The sequence below is a fragment of the Cyprinus carpio genome, chromosome A4 (assembly GCF_018340385.1).
Source record: "Cyprinus carpio isolate SPL01 chromosome A4, ASM1834038v1, whole genome shotgun sequence".
Lineage (NCBI taxonomy): Eukaryota > Metazoa > Chordata > Actinopteri > Cypriniformes > Cyprinidae > Cyprinus > Cyprinus carpio.
The window spans coordinates 7,593,615-7,607,620 of NC_056575.1; the positions used below are offsets into that span (position 1 = coordinate 7,593,615).

The 14,006-nt window shown below is 36.8% G+C and overlaps 1 protein-coding gene across 1 annotated transcript in view; it reads left to right on the forward strand.

The window, feature by feature from the left end:
• Positions 1-14,006, forward strand: part of LOC109075709 (stabilin-2-like) — a 37,641-nt gene that overhangs the window by 1,665 nt on the left and 21,970 nt on the right. Inside the window, exons 4-32 of the mRNA XM_042736326.1 lie at positions 3,037-3,122; positions 3,212-3,278; positions 3,373-3,468; positions 3,550-3,672; positions 4,053-4,249; positions 4,350-4,480; positions 4,573-4,706; positions 5,446-5,588; positions 6,057-6,119; positions 6,753-6,869; positions 6,990-7,043; positions 7,130-7,210; positions 7,594-7,746; positions 8,061-8,120; positions 8,933-9,028; positions 9,801-9,887; positions 9,983-10,094; positions 10,190-10,367; positions 11,022-11,115; positions 11,193-11,351; positions 11,429-11,524; positions 11,616-11,711; positions 11,875-11,922; positions 12,609-12,745; positions 12,872-12,980; positions 13,092-13,169; positions 13,374-13,463; positions 13,592-13,699; positions 13,794-13,925. Coding sequence (XP_042592260.1) covers positions 3,037-3,122; positions 3,212-3,278; positions 3,373-3,468; positions 3,550-3,672; positions 4,053-4,249; positions 4,350-4,480; positions 4,573-4,706; positions 5,446-5,588; positions 6,057-6,119; positions 6,753-6,869; positions 6,990-7,043; positions 7,130-7,210; positions 7,594-7,746; positions 8,061-8,120; positions 8,933-9,028; positions 9,801-9,887; positions 9,983-10,094; positions 10,190-10,367; positions 11,022-11,115; positions 11,193-11,351; positions 11,429-11,524; positions 11,616-11,711; positions 11,875-11,922; positions 12,609-12,745; positions 12,872-12,980; positions 13,092-13,169; positions 13,374-13,463; positions 13,592-13,699; positions 13,794-13,925 — 3,125 coding nt within the window. The remainder of the gene's footprint in view (positions 1-3,036; positions 3,123-3,211; positions 3,279-3,372; positions 3,469-3,549; positions 3,673-4,052; positions 4,250-4,349; positions 4,481-4,572; positions 4,707-5,445; positions 5,589-6,056; positions 6,120-6,752; positions 6,870-6,989; positions 7,044-7,129; positions 7,211-7,593; positions 7,747-8,060; positions 8,121-8,932; positions 9,029-9,800; positions 9,888-9,982; positions 10,095-10,189; positions 10,368-11,021; positions 11,116-11,192; positions 11,352-11,428; positions 11,525-11,615; positions 11,712-11,874; positions 11,923-12,608; positions 12,746-12,871; positions 12,981-13,091; positions 13,170-13,373; positions 13,464-13,591; positions 13,700-13,793; positions 13,926-14,006) is intronic.

Sequence of the window (14,006 nt, forward strand, 5' to 3'; positions counted from 1 at the left end):
GTATCTATCCTCTAAAAATAAAATGTAATCCTGCTGGATAAACTGAACTTCCAGAAGAAATAAACTAGGATGTAGGAATTTTAGTTTATCCAGCAGGATCTTATGTGACTCTTATTAGAATTCTAATTTGATTCCCATAAGATCCTTTTGGATCGCTTTCAAATCATGATAGTAATTCCATTAGCATTCTTTTTTTGACTAGGGATATAAATCCTATATGCATGAATGTGACCTTCCACAGTTGTCAATATTTGGGAGGCGCGCTTTATCCTTTATTCCATTTTTAAGATTTTATGTGATTATGAGACCATGATGGTGTTGTTTCTCACAGTTGTTTTTTCCTGTGGGAGCTGTATGTCCAGTGTATATACGCTGACATATTATTGTATGTCTTGTCACACACTATGAGAGGAAGTTTTAAACTGCTGTGGAACAAGGGATTTGTGTACTTCCTTCCCTCTGAGAGGGATATGGCAGGTCTGTGCCTCTGTACCACTGGAATTTGCTGACCAACACACTGTGGAGGTCTCATTTCCAGTATTTCCTCTGTTTGTCAGCACTCAAACAGATCCCACTATAAGTTTGCTGAATCAAGCACTTTAGTTGCCGTGTATTGTCTTGGTTTCTTTGGTCTCTTATCAGCAGAACTTCCTGCATTGTTCCTCAAGAGTTAAATGATTTGACCTTTGCATATATGAGACAGGTCAGCATTATGGAAGCTTAGTGAAGCATTATGGGAGGAAATTCAGAACTGGAGCAACATGTAGCATTTTTCTTGGATTTAAAGTCACTGTTTTGAACTTGTTCATTTGTGAAGATTAGTATTCTATTCATTTGCATAAAATTTTCCTTCTCAGTAAGTGCAGAAAATGTGAAGAAAGTGCAGAAAGTGGGCCTGCTCATGACTAACTGTCTGCATATTCTGCAAGTGTGGCTTTTATTTGTTGTCACACGTCTGTGGCTGATGTGTGTGTATTTATGAGTTGCCGGGAAGGATCTGATCTCGATGAAGGGATTTTGTCAGGACTAAATGTCCAGGGCAAAAATAGTGGGAAGGAAAGGATGAGTGCGGGTCAGTGGAACAGACGAGAGGCTGTTTGAAGAACAGAGAAACTCTGCTAACTCATATCCTCTTGGAGAGACCATACAACCCCAAACCCACTGACCAAAGATCAGTCTTAGAAAACCCTGATCTCAGATCAATCTTACTCAAACTAAACAGAAAAGTATCTGCCCTCACGTCACTCTCACCCAATCTTGCTGACCTCGCCTTAGCAAAATTCAAAACAAATTACATTTTTTACGTTTTTACATTTGCATTTTATGCATGTTGGCACAGTTATCCAACAAATCTCATGTTACTTTGAAGGTGCTGGTATATATGCGCTTGGTATATAATTGCTTTTAAATCTTTCAATATGCAATATTATCACCTTACCAATCACCTTACTAATCTTTTGGTCAACTTGTTTTCTTTCAATTACCACAAGTTTTGTTTTTCTTTTTTGAAATGATTGGTCATAGGCCTTAGTGATCTGAGATTATGTACTTCACTATTTGAGTCAAAGTAAAACATAATTTATGGTTAATTTTGGCCATATTCACTCAAAGACTGAGATGCATAAGTTCAGATCAGTAAGGCCTACAACCAGTCAGTTCCAAACGAAAACAAAACCTGTGCTAATTGAAATAGAACAAGTCGATCAAAGGACTGAATCCAGTGATTGGTAAAAATAAAGCATAATGAGAGATTTATTAGCAATTTTTTGTAAGGTGGCCATTTTTGACTCGAAACACCAAAAGTCTACCAAGATGGAAAAAAAGGGTTTTTTTGGAAGAGTTGTGAGTAAAGTCAATAAGTTTAAGTGTGGAAGAAGAAAACCCTCTCCTGGTCAAAATGACCAGATCTCAACATGAGGCTTAAATTCATGCATTCCCTTTGAATCAAACTCATGACCTTGGTGTTGTTAGCACCATTCTCTTGTCAAATGTGTGACTGACAGACATCCCAAGTCTCCCGGAAGTCCCGGGAGTCTCCCGCATAATGATAGAGGCTCCCTGATGCCCGCAAATTAGTTAAAATCTCCCGGAATCTAGAGCGAGCAAAAGCGCATGCGACTGTGTTTCAAACCGTGTAGCGCGCGCACGGCAGAGAGGGAGAGGGAGCGAGAGACCTTGGGTGTGTGTGCTAGTGTGCGTGTGTGCGAAGCGCATGTAAGACAGAGAGCATCCTGATTGGCCTGTTTCGGCAAATCAACCAATCAATTGTCAGTGTGGGCGGGCTTTTATCTCTTCTCCCGAACCAAATTAATCAGTTTCCTATCTAGAAACAGGAGCACCATGGCAGAGGGAGAGTGTGCCCCCCCCCCCCCCCCCCCCCCAAAAAAAAAACAAGTATAAGACACATTTTACAGCAGACTACACGAAAGTCTTATAAGTGTCAAACATAATGACAGTCTTGCTCGCTGCACTATTTGTAACAGCGGCTTCAGCATTGCCCATGGCGGGTTAAATGATTGCAAAAGGCATGTTGAGGTGAGTTGACGTTTCATTTTATGTGCATATTATTCAGGCTAGTTGCCAAGGCTACATGAAAACAACAAACTCCTTAGACCTGTTTTTAAAGTTGCAATGGAAAATAAATAAAAGCAGTTTACATAAATAGTATAAGTAGCTTATATAAATAGTAAAAGTAATCTACATATTTAAACATAATTAACGAATAATTGCATAGGCATAGGCCTATAGCTTATAGAAATAATATTTTATGCTTTTATATCCTTTAGTAAAGTCATGTTCTGTGGTTAAATATCATATCCTTGTCCTCCTTCCTCTTTTTTTTTGGGGGGGGGGGGGGGGTCATAATTAAAACAAAAAATTGGAAAAAATATAAAATTTAAAAAAATAATATAAAATACAAATGTGTGACTGATGTCTCCAAATTGGCCATTTTGTCTGATTGAAACAAACAATTTGAAAAGGTTTATTCACTTTTAACATCATGAAATCTAATTAAAGACATCATTCTGTCAATAGAATGTCCAGGATCGGCAGCGATGCCCTGCGGCAATAATGGAGTCTGCTCGGATGGTATAACAGGCAATGGGACTTGCACATGTGCAGTAAGTTTCTTTTCCTTCTCTTCTTCTGTCTGAATCAAACACACTTTTATTGAGCATCCGTTGAGACTTTCTGGACTTTTTTTTTGCAGCCAGGTTTTAGGGGAACAGCTTGTGAGGATTGTAAAGCAAACTTATATGGAAACAAGTGCAGTAACGGTTAGAGTCCCTTTTTGTTCTGTACAGCTGTATTGATTGATTTGGGTTTTGTTGGTGTTGGTACTGTGCTCTAACTGCCTTATGTGCTATTCAGTGTGTAGTTGCAAGAATGGCATATGTGACAGTGGTGTGAAGGGCACGGGACAGTGCACATGTCTGTCTGGGTATACTGGTATAGACTGCGATCGAGGTAAGACCTTGGATTATTTCTGTGTGTATGATACATTTGATATTGAAGCAGCATAAGAGTGAGTGTGTTTTTTCTCTTCAGAGCTCCCAGCATGTGCTGCTTTGCGGTGTGGGCCGAATTCTCGTTGTATTGAGGACATGTCCACAGGGCAGCTTCTGTGCAGGTGCAAACCTGGTTATCAAGGTGATGGAACCCAGTGTACATGTGAGTACTGCATTTACACTGCTAATGGTAGGAAAGGTTTGTTAAATCTTTATTGAGAAGTGGGTTAAATATGATGTTACATAAATAGCTGGTTATCTATGGTCATTTTAAAATAATTCTCAATAATATAGGCCTATATATATAGTTTGGATAAGATTTTTTTTTTTTTTTTTGTTGAAGTTTTTGAAAGTCTCTAAAAAACCATGAAAAGCATGGTTATTCTGATGCGCCAGTTAGACTACCACCAAACCAGCAATTAACACTCTGACCCATCTCAGACCATCATAGGAATGTATACTGTACTGGTCAAATCTGGAAATTTCTGGAGGCTTCTTGATCTTACTAATCTATTGTCTTTCTTTGTCACACTGTTTATGCAGCAATTAACCCCTGCTTGAGAGGCGTGTGCCATGCAAATGCAGTGTGTGCACATACAGGACCGAACCAGCATGTCTGCACATGTACAGAAGGCTACAGTGGAGATGGCCGTGTCTGCATGCCCATTGACCCTTGCCAAACGAACCTGGGCAACTGCACATCTGGCTCTACACGCTGTGTGTATGATGGTCCTGGAAAGGTGTGTTTGTAAACACTTTAAAACACTTTGCACCTTTCTGAGCAGCATGAATGCACCGATTGCTTTGATCATGGTTTGACATCTTCTCAATTTTACACAGTCTCACTGTGAGTGTTTGGAGGGATTTGAGAAGTTTGTTGAAAGAAAGGGCTGCAGTGTAAAAGATGTGTGCAAACCAGACTCCTGCCATAAATATGCCACCTGTGCCACAGTGGAACCAGGAACAGTCGAGTAGGTGACAAATTCTGAATTGTTTGGTTGATTTTTAATGGATTTTTTCCCCCACATATTCAAAACTACGCCTTCAATTTCAAACATTTCAGCTGTAAGTGCCGTGAAGGTTACATTGGAAATGGAAAAATATGCTTTGGGAACATAATTCAGCAGTTGCAGGACTTAAATTCAAAGCCAGGAGGAGAGTGGACGGGTCAGCTCTCCAGTGCCATTACACTGTTCAGTGAGTGACTTGCTGGCAAACCAATCCCAGTCATTTTTATTTATTTGTTTATTAATTATTAATTATTATTATTAAAATTAATATTATATTTTAATAATTTTCATAACTGTAGTATTATTTTCATCACTGCCAATTATATAAATGTCATCTCAATCTAACATGTCAAAGTTCCTAATAATAAATAAAATAGATCACTGTAGCCACATTCACTGTAGTGCTAATTTTATTTCTGCCGTTTCAGATAAACTCATGTCATGGCCTTTGACCTCCCTTGGACCGTTTACAGTGTTTGTACCAGTGAACAAGGCTTTTAAGGGCACATCTGTGAGTTAGAAAACACAGACCCACCAACATATGATACATAGATCATATCCACCTTTTTTTTTAATGTAGGAAAGGATGCAGCCATTTGTAACTTGAATGTGTGAGGCTTCCAGTTATTTTGAGCTATACAACTTCTGCTTGATATTGCAAACTGGTATTTCTTATCATATTATTTTATTATATTGTCGTAATTATAATTATTGTGAAATACAGTATATTGTAAAATATCATTACAGTTTAAAATGACTTGTAAAATTTTCAATGGCTTTATGGATGCAGCAGCTAGACCAGCAACAAACCAGCAATAAACCATTTCAGCTCAGCATAGAAATGTTTACTGTATTGGTTTAATCTATCCTTTTAGTTATTATTATACCTATATACTCTAACAAATTCTAACATGCTTTTGCTCAAGTGAAAACCCTGCTGGCTAACGAGATGAGAGCTCGCTATCTTGCTAAGCTGCACATGGTTGCGGGAGAGGTGAACTCTGACTCGCTGAAGAAGGGAATCCTCTACTACACTCTGACTGGCATGGCTGCCGAATCAATGACAGATGTAGGTGATTGAATGCAGGTTGTGTGTGTATGCCCAGATTGTTTTCAGGGATGTGCAAATGCAGGACACAAGAGAGAAATCATCACATCCTGTTTCTTTTCTTAACTCTTTCCATCTCAGATCTGTTTATGTTTCACTGTGTGTGTGCGTGAAGATGACAGAGTTAACATTAGATTGTTTTTGTAATTGGTAAACTTCTATTTTCAAGCAGAGCAGATAAAAATCCGTCTCCATGGCAGCCGTAAGAAAGGAACTCTTGACTACACACATAACCTTACCAAAAAAATAAACAACCACAAAAACAATAAGCTGATGGATGCAGTTCCTTAAAAAGCAATAAACGAGAAAGAGAATATAAAAAATAAATAATACATAAAAAACAAACACCAAACACACACAATACTTAATTTTATTTTTAATAGTTACAACAACCAATAAATGTCTATTTGTCTTTTTGTCTTTTAACAGGAAAACCTGTTGCAGATTCTCTCAGGAAATGGAAAATTCTCTCAGTTTAAGTCTCTGCTTGAGGTAACAGTTTTAAACTCTATTTAACCCTAAATTAATGTATTATAAGATATTTGACCTGTGCTAGAAATTACATTTTTAATATAGGACAAATATTTGTTATACTATATAAAAATAAATAAATAAATAAAAATCCATAAAATAGGCCACAATGTACTGTATTAATATGAAGGAATCTGAAGGAACCTGTTTTTTTTTAATTTTACACTTCATTGCATTATTTAGAGTTGTTTTAGGGTTAACAGAAATGTCTGTAAAATTAATTGGATATTGTCCTGGCAGAAATTTGGCAGCACATTTTCTTGCTTTTTTTTTTTAAATACAGTGTAGAGCTGATTTTAAGAGACGTTTTATTATTTCATAGGTCATTTTTTTCTGACCATATAAAACGTATCCTAGGTATCCTATCCTTCGAATTACTTTAATCAGTCCATTCAAATCAATTATGAATGGGAGTTATTAGATGTTACTTATAAAATTAAATTACCTTTTGTGGAAATATACAAAACCATTCAAAATTTGGGGGTTTTAAGATTTTTTAATGTTTTAAATGAAAGAAGCCTCTTATGCTCACCAAGACTGTAGGATTCTTTGATGTATATATATTTTGAACACTTTGATATTTCTTTTTCTCAGAAAAGCAACATGGCAACTGTTTTAGAAGAAGAAGGACCTTTTACACTTTTTGCTCCAACAAATATAGCCTTTAACTTCCTGAAGCCTGGCTATTTAGACTTCCTTACCTCAGAGGAGGTACAGTGCAAAAATAACAACTGTTTAATTATATATATATTAATGTAACATTCTCTGTATATGTTCTATCCAGTCACATAAGCATTACTTGACGTTATCTTTCCATGTCTCCCAATTTAGGGTAAGACAAAACTGCTTGAACTGATGCGCAATCACATAGTGTCCACTTCTCAGGTTTGTGTGTGGATGTGTGCGGATGTGTGTATTCAGATCCATTTCTAGATGATTAATTAAATACTGTCTGTCATATCTTTGAACAGCTGAGTGCCAGCTTCATTGTGTCGAATCCTCGTGCTGTGACCATGGCCGACCAGGTCCTGACTTTTAATGTAACGAGTGCTGTGAGTAATAATATTTTGTTATATTTAACTGAAATAGATTATATTTGTCCACATGCATTTAAGAGACATAAACCTAAACGTATTTCATCTAGTCATGTTTTACCACCATATTTCAGCAAGTTTATATTTTAGCAAATATGGGGGAAGTAGTTCACTTTCTTTTGCTATTCAAACTACAGTATAAGTGTTTGCTTTATTGCATCTCACGTGACTAACTAACTAAAACTAAATTAAAAAAAACCTGTTTAGGAAAAATAAGTTTTTTAGATTTAAAAATTTACTGTACTGTTGAAAAGTAACACAAAATGTATACATATTTATACACATTCTAATGGTCAAATATTAGTGGTTAAAAGTTAATGTGCTGATTCTTTTACATATAGGGGCAGATCTTGGTCAATGGGGAGTCGGTTCTGGAACTGGATGTTGAAGCGAAGAACGGCCGCCTTCATTCATTGGAGGGGATTCTAATCCCTCCATCTATAGAGCCCATCATACCTCACAGGTGTGACATCAAAGAAACCAATATTTATAAGGTAAGCCGTATTTGTGGTGACCAGTCATAGCGATTTAGCTAAGATATAAATACAGCTTTCTGCCCAGTGTTTAAACACTGAGTTCAGTGTTTAAAGACACCTACAATAAGCAATTCACAGGTTGACTGCATAAACACTGTGGGTCTACCAAAACAATGCCAGAAGGGGGCATTGTTCATGAAAGCTGTTCATCTTTAAAACTGTTGTTTGTTCTTTTACATGCACAATAGATTGGCCACCTCCCTTTCGTTTGCAACAAGTGATCATTACCAAACTGACACGAGAGGGTGTGTCTTTTTGTCTTTTTGTTACAGGGTTCATGTGTTAGCTGTACACTTGTCTCCAAATCTACCTGTCCAACTGGTGAATCACTGGTAACTTGTTCAGAAATAACCATTAGTGCATGCTATGATTTAAAACAGCAAAGCTTGAGTAAAGAAATAAATAAATACTTTGTTTTAAATGTTACCTTTTCTATCAAATCAGTTAAGAATCATAACTAAAACAAAGAAACATTTAACCCAAAAAAATACCAACACCCACCCCATTTTTAATATAGAAAAGATTTTTTCTTCCTGTGAATTTACTTGATTAATCACTTGCCTATCACCGATGGGTCCTCTGCAATGGGTGCCGTCAAAATGAAAGTCCAAACAGCTGATAAATACATCACAATAATCTGTGATCTGACTCCAGTCCATCAATCAATGTTTTTTGAAGCAAAATATGCATGTTTGTAACAAACAAATTTATCAACATGTTTTTTAAATTCAGACCAAGTCCTCTATCCATAATATTACTTTCAAAGTAACGTTTACAAGCAAAAACGGTTATCATTTGGTGAAAAAACTTAATAATGGATTTGTTTCTTACAAAGATGCAGATTTTTCCTCATTACAATATGTTAATTGGTGGATTGGAGTTGTCTGGATTACTTGTGGATTATTGTGATATTTTTATCAGCTTTTTGGACTCTAATTCTGATGGCACCCATTCACTGCAGAGAATCCATTGGTGAGCAAGTGATGTAATGCTAAATTTCACCACATTTGTTCAGATGAAGAAACAATCTTGTGTACATCTTGAATGGCCCGAGGGTGAGCACATTTTAGCTAATTTTCAGTTTTAGGTGAACTATTTTTTTTATTTTTTTTTTCTAACCCGTTTGTGGTCTCCTCATACTCAGGATGTATTCACCAGAGGCTGTGTATTCAAAAAGGAGACTTTTGGCATAAGCATACCCACCCTTGGCTGTTCCCTCTTCTGCAATGAAACAAAGACTGTGAGTATTTGATTTACTAGTATTGCTTCGCGTCGGGGTCCTGATCACCCTGTCAGGGTTTATTCTGCGAGAACAACCGGCTGGATGTACATTATCCTACTTATTACACGGCTACTTGCCACATAAGTGAATAATTAGATGCGAAATATTGATTTGAGTTAAAATATTTGAATGCAAAGCTTCCGTGAAGACAGCAGTTGCGAGCAAGCAGCAAATTCAAACTAAACAGGCATGTAAGAGAAAAGGTGCAGGCAAACCACATATTGCACATTTCACCACAAAATAGTTAAGGCAATAAAAAAATTAAGATGAAAATGTTTTAAAACCTTACCAGTTTGTTAGTTCTCTTATAATCCATTACAGCATACAAAACAATCGTAGCAAAATGGCAAGAGCTGCGTTTGTATGAAACGAGAGCGAGTCCGCGATACCAGGATGACATAATTAAACAATTGTACACCATTTTGAATCGAGTTTTCATATTTTATTAGCTAAACAAATAGAAAGCTTCCACCAAGAACAAAAATAGTTCAAGCAAGAGTACAGCACCGACTGCTGTTACCCGGATGAGCCTGTGTTATTAGCTTTTACAGGTTGTTATCCAGGGATAATATACCTCAGAATGTCACGACTGACCAATCAAAATCAAGTATTCCTCAGAGCTGTGTAATAACTGCGTTTAATACTAGAGCATATGAAATAACTTGCAACTGCATCTAGCTTTGCTGGTTAATCTGATCCAGTCAAATTAGCCATTATTTGTCTTGACCAGACCCCTCGTTGCTGTAAAGGCTTTTTTGGACCAGACTGTTCCCCGTGCCCGGGTGGTTTCACTGCCCCCTGTTCCTCTCATGGGACGGTAAACCCCTTGCACATTTACATGCATGCATACTGTACAATTCAGAATTTTTTCATATGTCATAAGGTCTTGACTTATCTTTTCTCTTGTTGTAGTGCTCAGAGGGCATCGATGGAAACGGCACATGCCAGTGTGAGCCCAATTTCAAAGGATCACGGTGCCAGTACTGTGCCGACTCCAACAAATATGGCCTGTCCTGTGACAAAAGTATCAATTTATTTCTTCACCGACTCATAGCATGGGGTTTGGGAATATTCCAGATGTTTAGTAACAATTTTTCTTTGCATCCCTCCTAACACCAGCCTGTGGATGCATACACGGCGTGTGTGATAACCGTCCAGAGGCCAGTGGTAAATGCAAGCAGGGCTCCTGTAAAGAAGGTTATACCGGAGAGTTCTGCGAGCAGCAGACCCAGCTGTGCGGGCCCAACCAGCCCTGCCATGCTCATGCTAACTGTGTGTCCAATAAGGGAGCATTCACGTGAGTGTCTGTTTAACAAAGACAGTAATGTTTTGTTTTATTTTATTTTTATTTTGTTATAATTATGTCCAAATTTAATTATTTCACTTTTAATCTCAAAATGCTTTTTTTACACATCATAAGTGAGTCTTATATGAGTCCTCTATCCATAATATTGCTCTGCATAATATGCATAATATAACTGTTTTTTATAAACACATTTGAATTATTAATAGTGTTTCTGAATAATAATAATATAATCATTATTATTATTATGCTGATGTCCATATTTAATTCATTTTAAAATCACAATGTTATTATTACAATGATGTCCAGATTTAACTATTTCATTTTTAATATCACACATAATAAATTAGTTTTACATGTATAGCTGCTTTTTTAGTGCAGTAAGGGAGTCCTTTGCAAGGGGACCATCATTATTAGATATATAAAAAAAAAAAAGTAAAAGTTTTAAGAAAGGAAAATATCAGTGATGCATTGTGTTGCTGTGGCTCAGTGGTAGAGCATTGCGTTAGTGCAAAAGGTTTTGGGTTCGATTCCCACGGGAACACATGTTAGGTAAAAAAAAAAAAAAAGTGTATATCCTAAATGCACTGTAAGTCACTTTAGAGAAAAGCGTCTGCTAAATGCATAAATGTAAATGTGTGATTTTAGGTGCGTGTGTAAGCCTGGTTTCCAAGGGGATGGATACATGTGTGTGGAAAGCGATCCTTGCGCTTTGCCACGTCGTGGAGGTTGCAGCATCAATGTAAGTCTGATGCATCTGTGTGCTTGTGTTTAATGTTATCATGTTATGATAGCATGTTTATTCTCTTTTGTTCTCAGGCCAAATGCATAAAGACTGGTCCAGGCAAACACATATGCCAGTGTCTGAGCGGATGGAGAGAAGATGGAGATGAGTGCCAGGCCATCAATAACTGTCTGGATCCATCCAGAGGAGGGTGTCACCCCAATGCCACTTGCATCTATGTAGGCCCAGGACAGGTGAGGGGGGCATTGTGATTCCCGAACCCCATCTATTTGAATTTACAGGATTTTTTATGATTGATAATCTACCCTAGAGTGACTGTGCTTGCAAAAATGGTTACCACGGCAATGGGAGGGATTGTGAACCTGTCAATCAGTGTGTGGTGCAGAAGGGTGGATGTCATTTCCTGGTGAGGGCTCAAACAAGTCATCATAGAACTGCACACATTTTTCATACAATGTATATATGGCGAATTCTATAATTTTCCTGTTTCCTCACAGGCCACCTGCCGGTTTTTGAACCCTGGTGGATGGCAGTGTGTGTGTGAGGACGATTATGCTGGTGATGGAAAAATCTGTTATGGAACCCTAGCACAGGTACTGTATATGATTTTGGGTTATTTTTCTATTCTTTTTTGTTGAGGTTATACAGAGGTCAGGTTTATGCTGTCTTATACTGTATGTTATTCAAAAACTGTTATTACTTAAAAATTATATTTGTATAACATTATTCATTAGTTGTTTCATTTTGTTTTTGCAGGAGGTGGTAACAAACCCCAATCTTCTAGAATTCAACCTCTGGATCTTGGTAATTTGTGTTTTTAGAGTCAAAATTTTCTTGAAAACAGAGTGTTAATTCAAATGGGACTTTTTGGCATAGAGATGACTGGGGGGAAAATGTCCCAATTACCATAATTCACCCTATTTATACAACAGTTCTGGTCCTTGAATATGATTGGACAAGCAGTATTTTAAGAGACTGCTAATATATAGTCCACGAAATTAAGCTTTTTCGGTTTGTATCACTTGTTTGTGTTTGCACGTTCCTGACCGATTCCATACTTTTAGTTTTAGGGCGTTTTTATTGACTCTTTCTGCAGATTACATTATTACACCACTAGGTGGTGACAAGTTACTGTTTATTAGCGAGTCAAGGAATCATTAATTTAAGCAATTCACTCAGAAACACAGATTCATTTGGGAACTAAACGAGTGAGTCAATGAATCATTCACTCCTTTAGTCTGTTCAAAAACACTGATTCATTTCATTACGTTATGTCACTACTCTGAGACATCCAACAGTTTTGCTGTGGATTTGTTTTGGAACAAAAATAGACAAAGTAACTGGTAATATTGTGTCTAAAATGTAAGTAATTGAGATTTATTATTATTAATATCATTATTATTATTAATGTTATGTCCAGATTTTCAAGGCTAATTGTGTATAAATGATGTTTGAGTTCCTAATAAGATCTGGTATCTGGAATATTCCAGCAAACGGATCTTTCTCAACTGATATCAGAGACAGAAAATTACACACTCTTCGTCCCATCGGCTCAGGCAACAGAGAAACTGAGTCAAGAAGACAAAGACTTCTGGATGACCCGCAGTAACCTTCCAAGTCTCATCAAGTAATGGCACATAATTGTCATGCAACCACATCAGCTAATTGGTCATATTTCAATAGTTTTTATAATGATTAATCAATTTTTTTTACATTGTTATAATAGTGTTTTTTTGTTGTTTTTTTCTCACAGAAATCACATTGTTAATGGGTTATATGCTCTCAGCGATCTCCGTGCATCCCCTTCCCCACGACTGCTTTCCCTTTTAAAAAGGACACTTCCTGTTTACTCAACCAATGATGTAAGAGGGAAATATATTTTCTTTTCAATTAATCCCAGTACAATTTTGTCTGTCATTCAACTCCGTCAAGATATTTTCTTTATCATGTCCTCTGTTTGTCTTTTTATTCAGACCACTATTGTCGCAGGAGGAAAAATAACTTATGGAGATATGGCAGCAAAGAATGGAGTTATCCATTTTATTGACAAAGTATGACCCTAGAGTATTTTCTTTAAATAAAATCTAGTACAACAGTGGGTCTCGTTTACTAACAGTTGTGTAATTGTGTACACAGAAAAGGTTATGCAAACTTGTGTTTCTTAATAAAGTGCAAACTTAAAATAAAGTGCATACTTACTGATAAAGTAATGACATACACACAGCTTGAAGAACTGCCACTGTTTTTCACTCTAGGTGTTGATGCCTGAGCGACAGATGAGTGAAGGTTTACTGGAAGTGTTGAGTCAGAGGCCTGATCTCTCTCTCTTCCGCAGCTCTCTCTTGGTGAGTCAGCTAATTTGTCTAAGTCTTGTAGGCCTGCCACACCACAAATTAAAATAATCATCCTCTACATATGGCTTGGAATTGTTTTTGAACTTAACTTTTTTTTTTTTTTTTTTGCATTTATCCAGAAACACAACCTGACTAATGAAATGGAGGAGTCTTCAGGCTTTACTGTGTTTGCTCCAACAGACAGCGCAATCAAAGAATACATCAGTAGAATGGGCAAGGAGTCAATGGTATTATACAAACACACTAAAATACACAGCCTTAGTGATATTAGTTATATGGTGTCTAATTTTTGCATCATGAATTTTGTGTATTTGTTTCTAGGATTTGAATGTGACCCAGTATCACATTATAATAAATGAGACTCTAAAAGATGGAGATTTGGTGGATGGATTGTATAAAGATACCATGCTTGGCTTTTCGTACCAACTGAGAATTTTTCGGCAAGATAAGAAAGTAAGTCAGTGCTAAATTATTTAAAGTCAGCTTAGTAAATCAAATGCTAAGTCTTCTATAAATATACATTTTTTTTTTCTG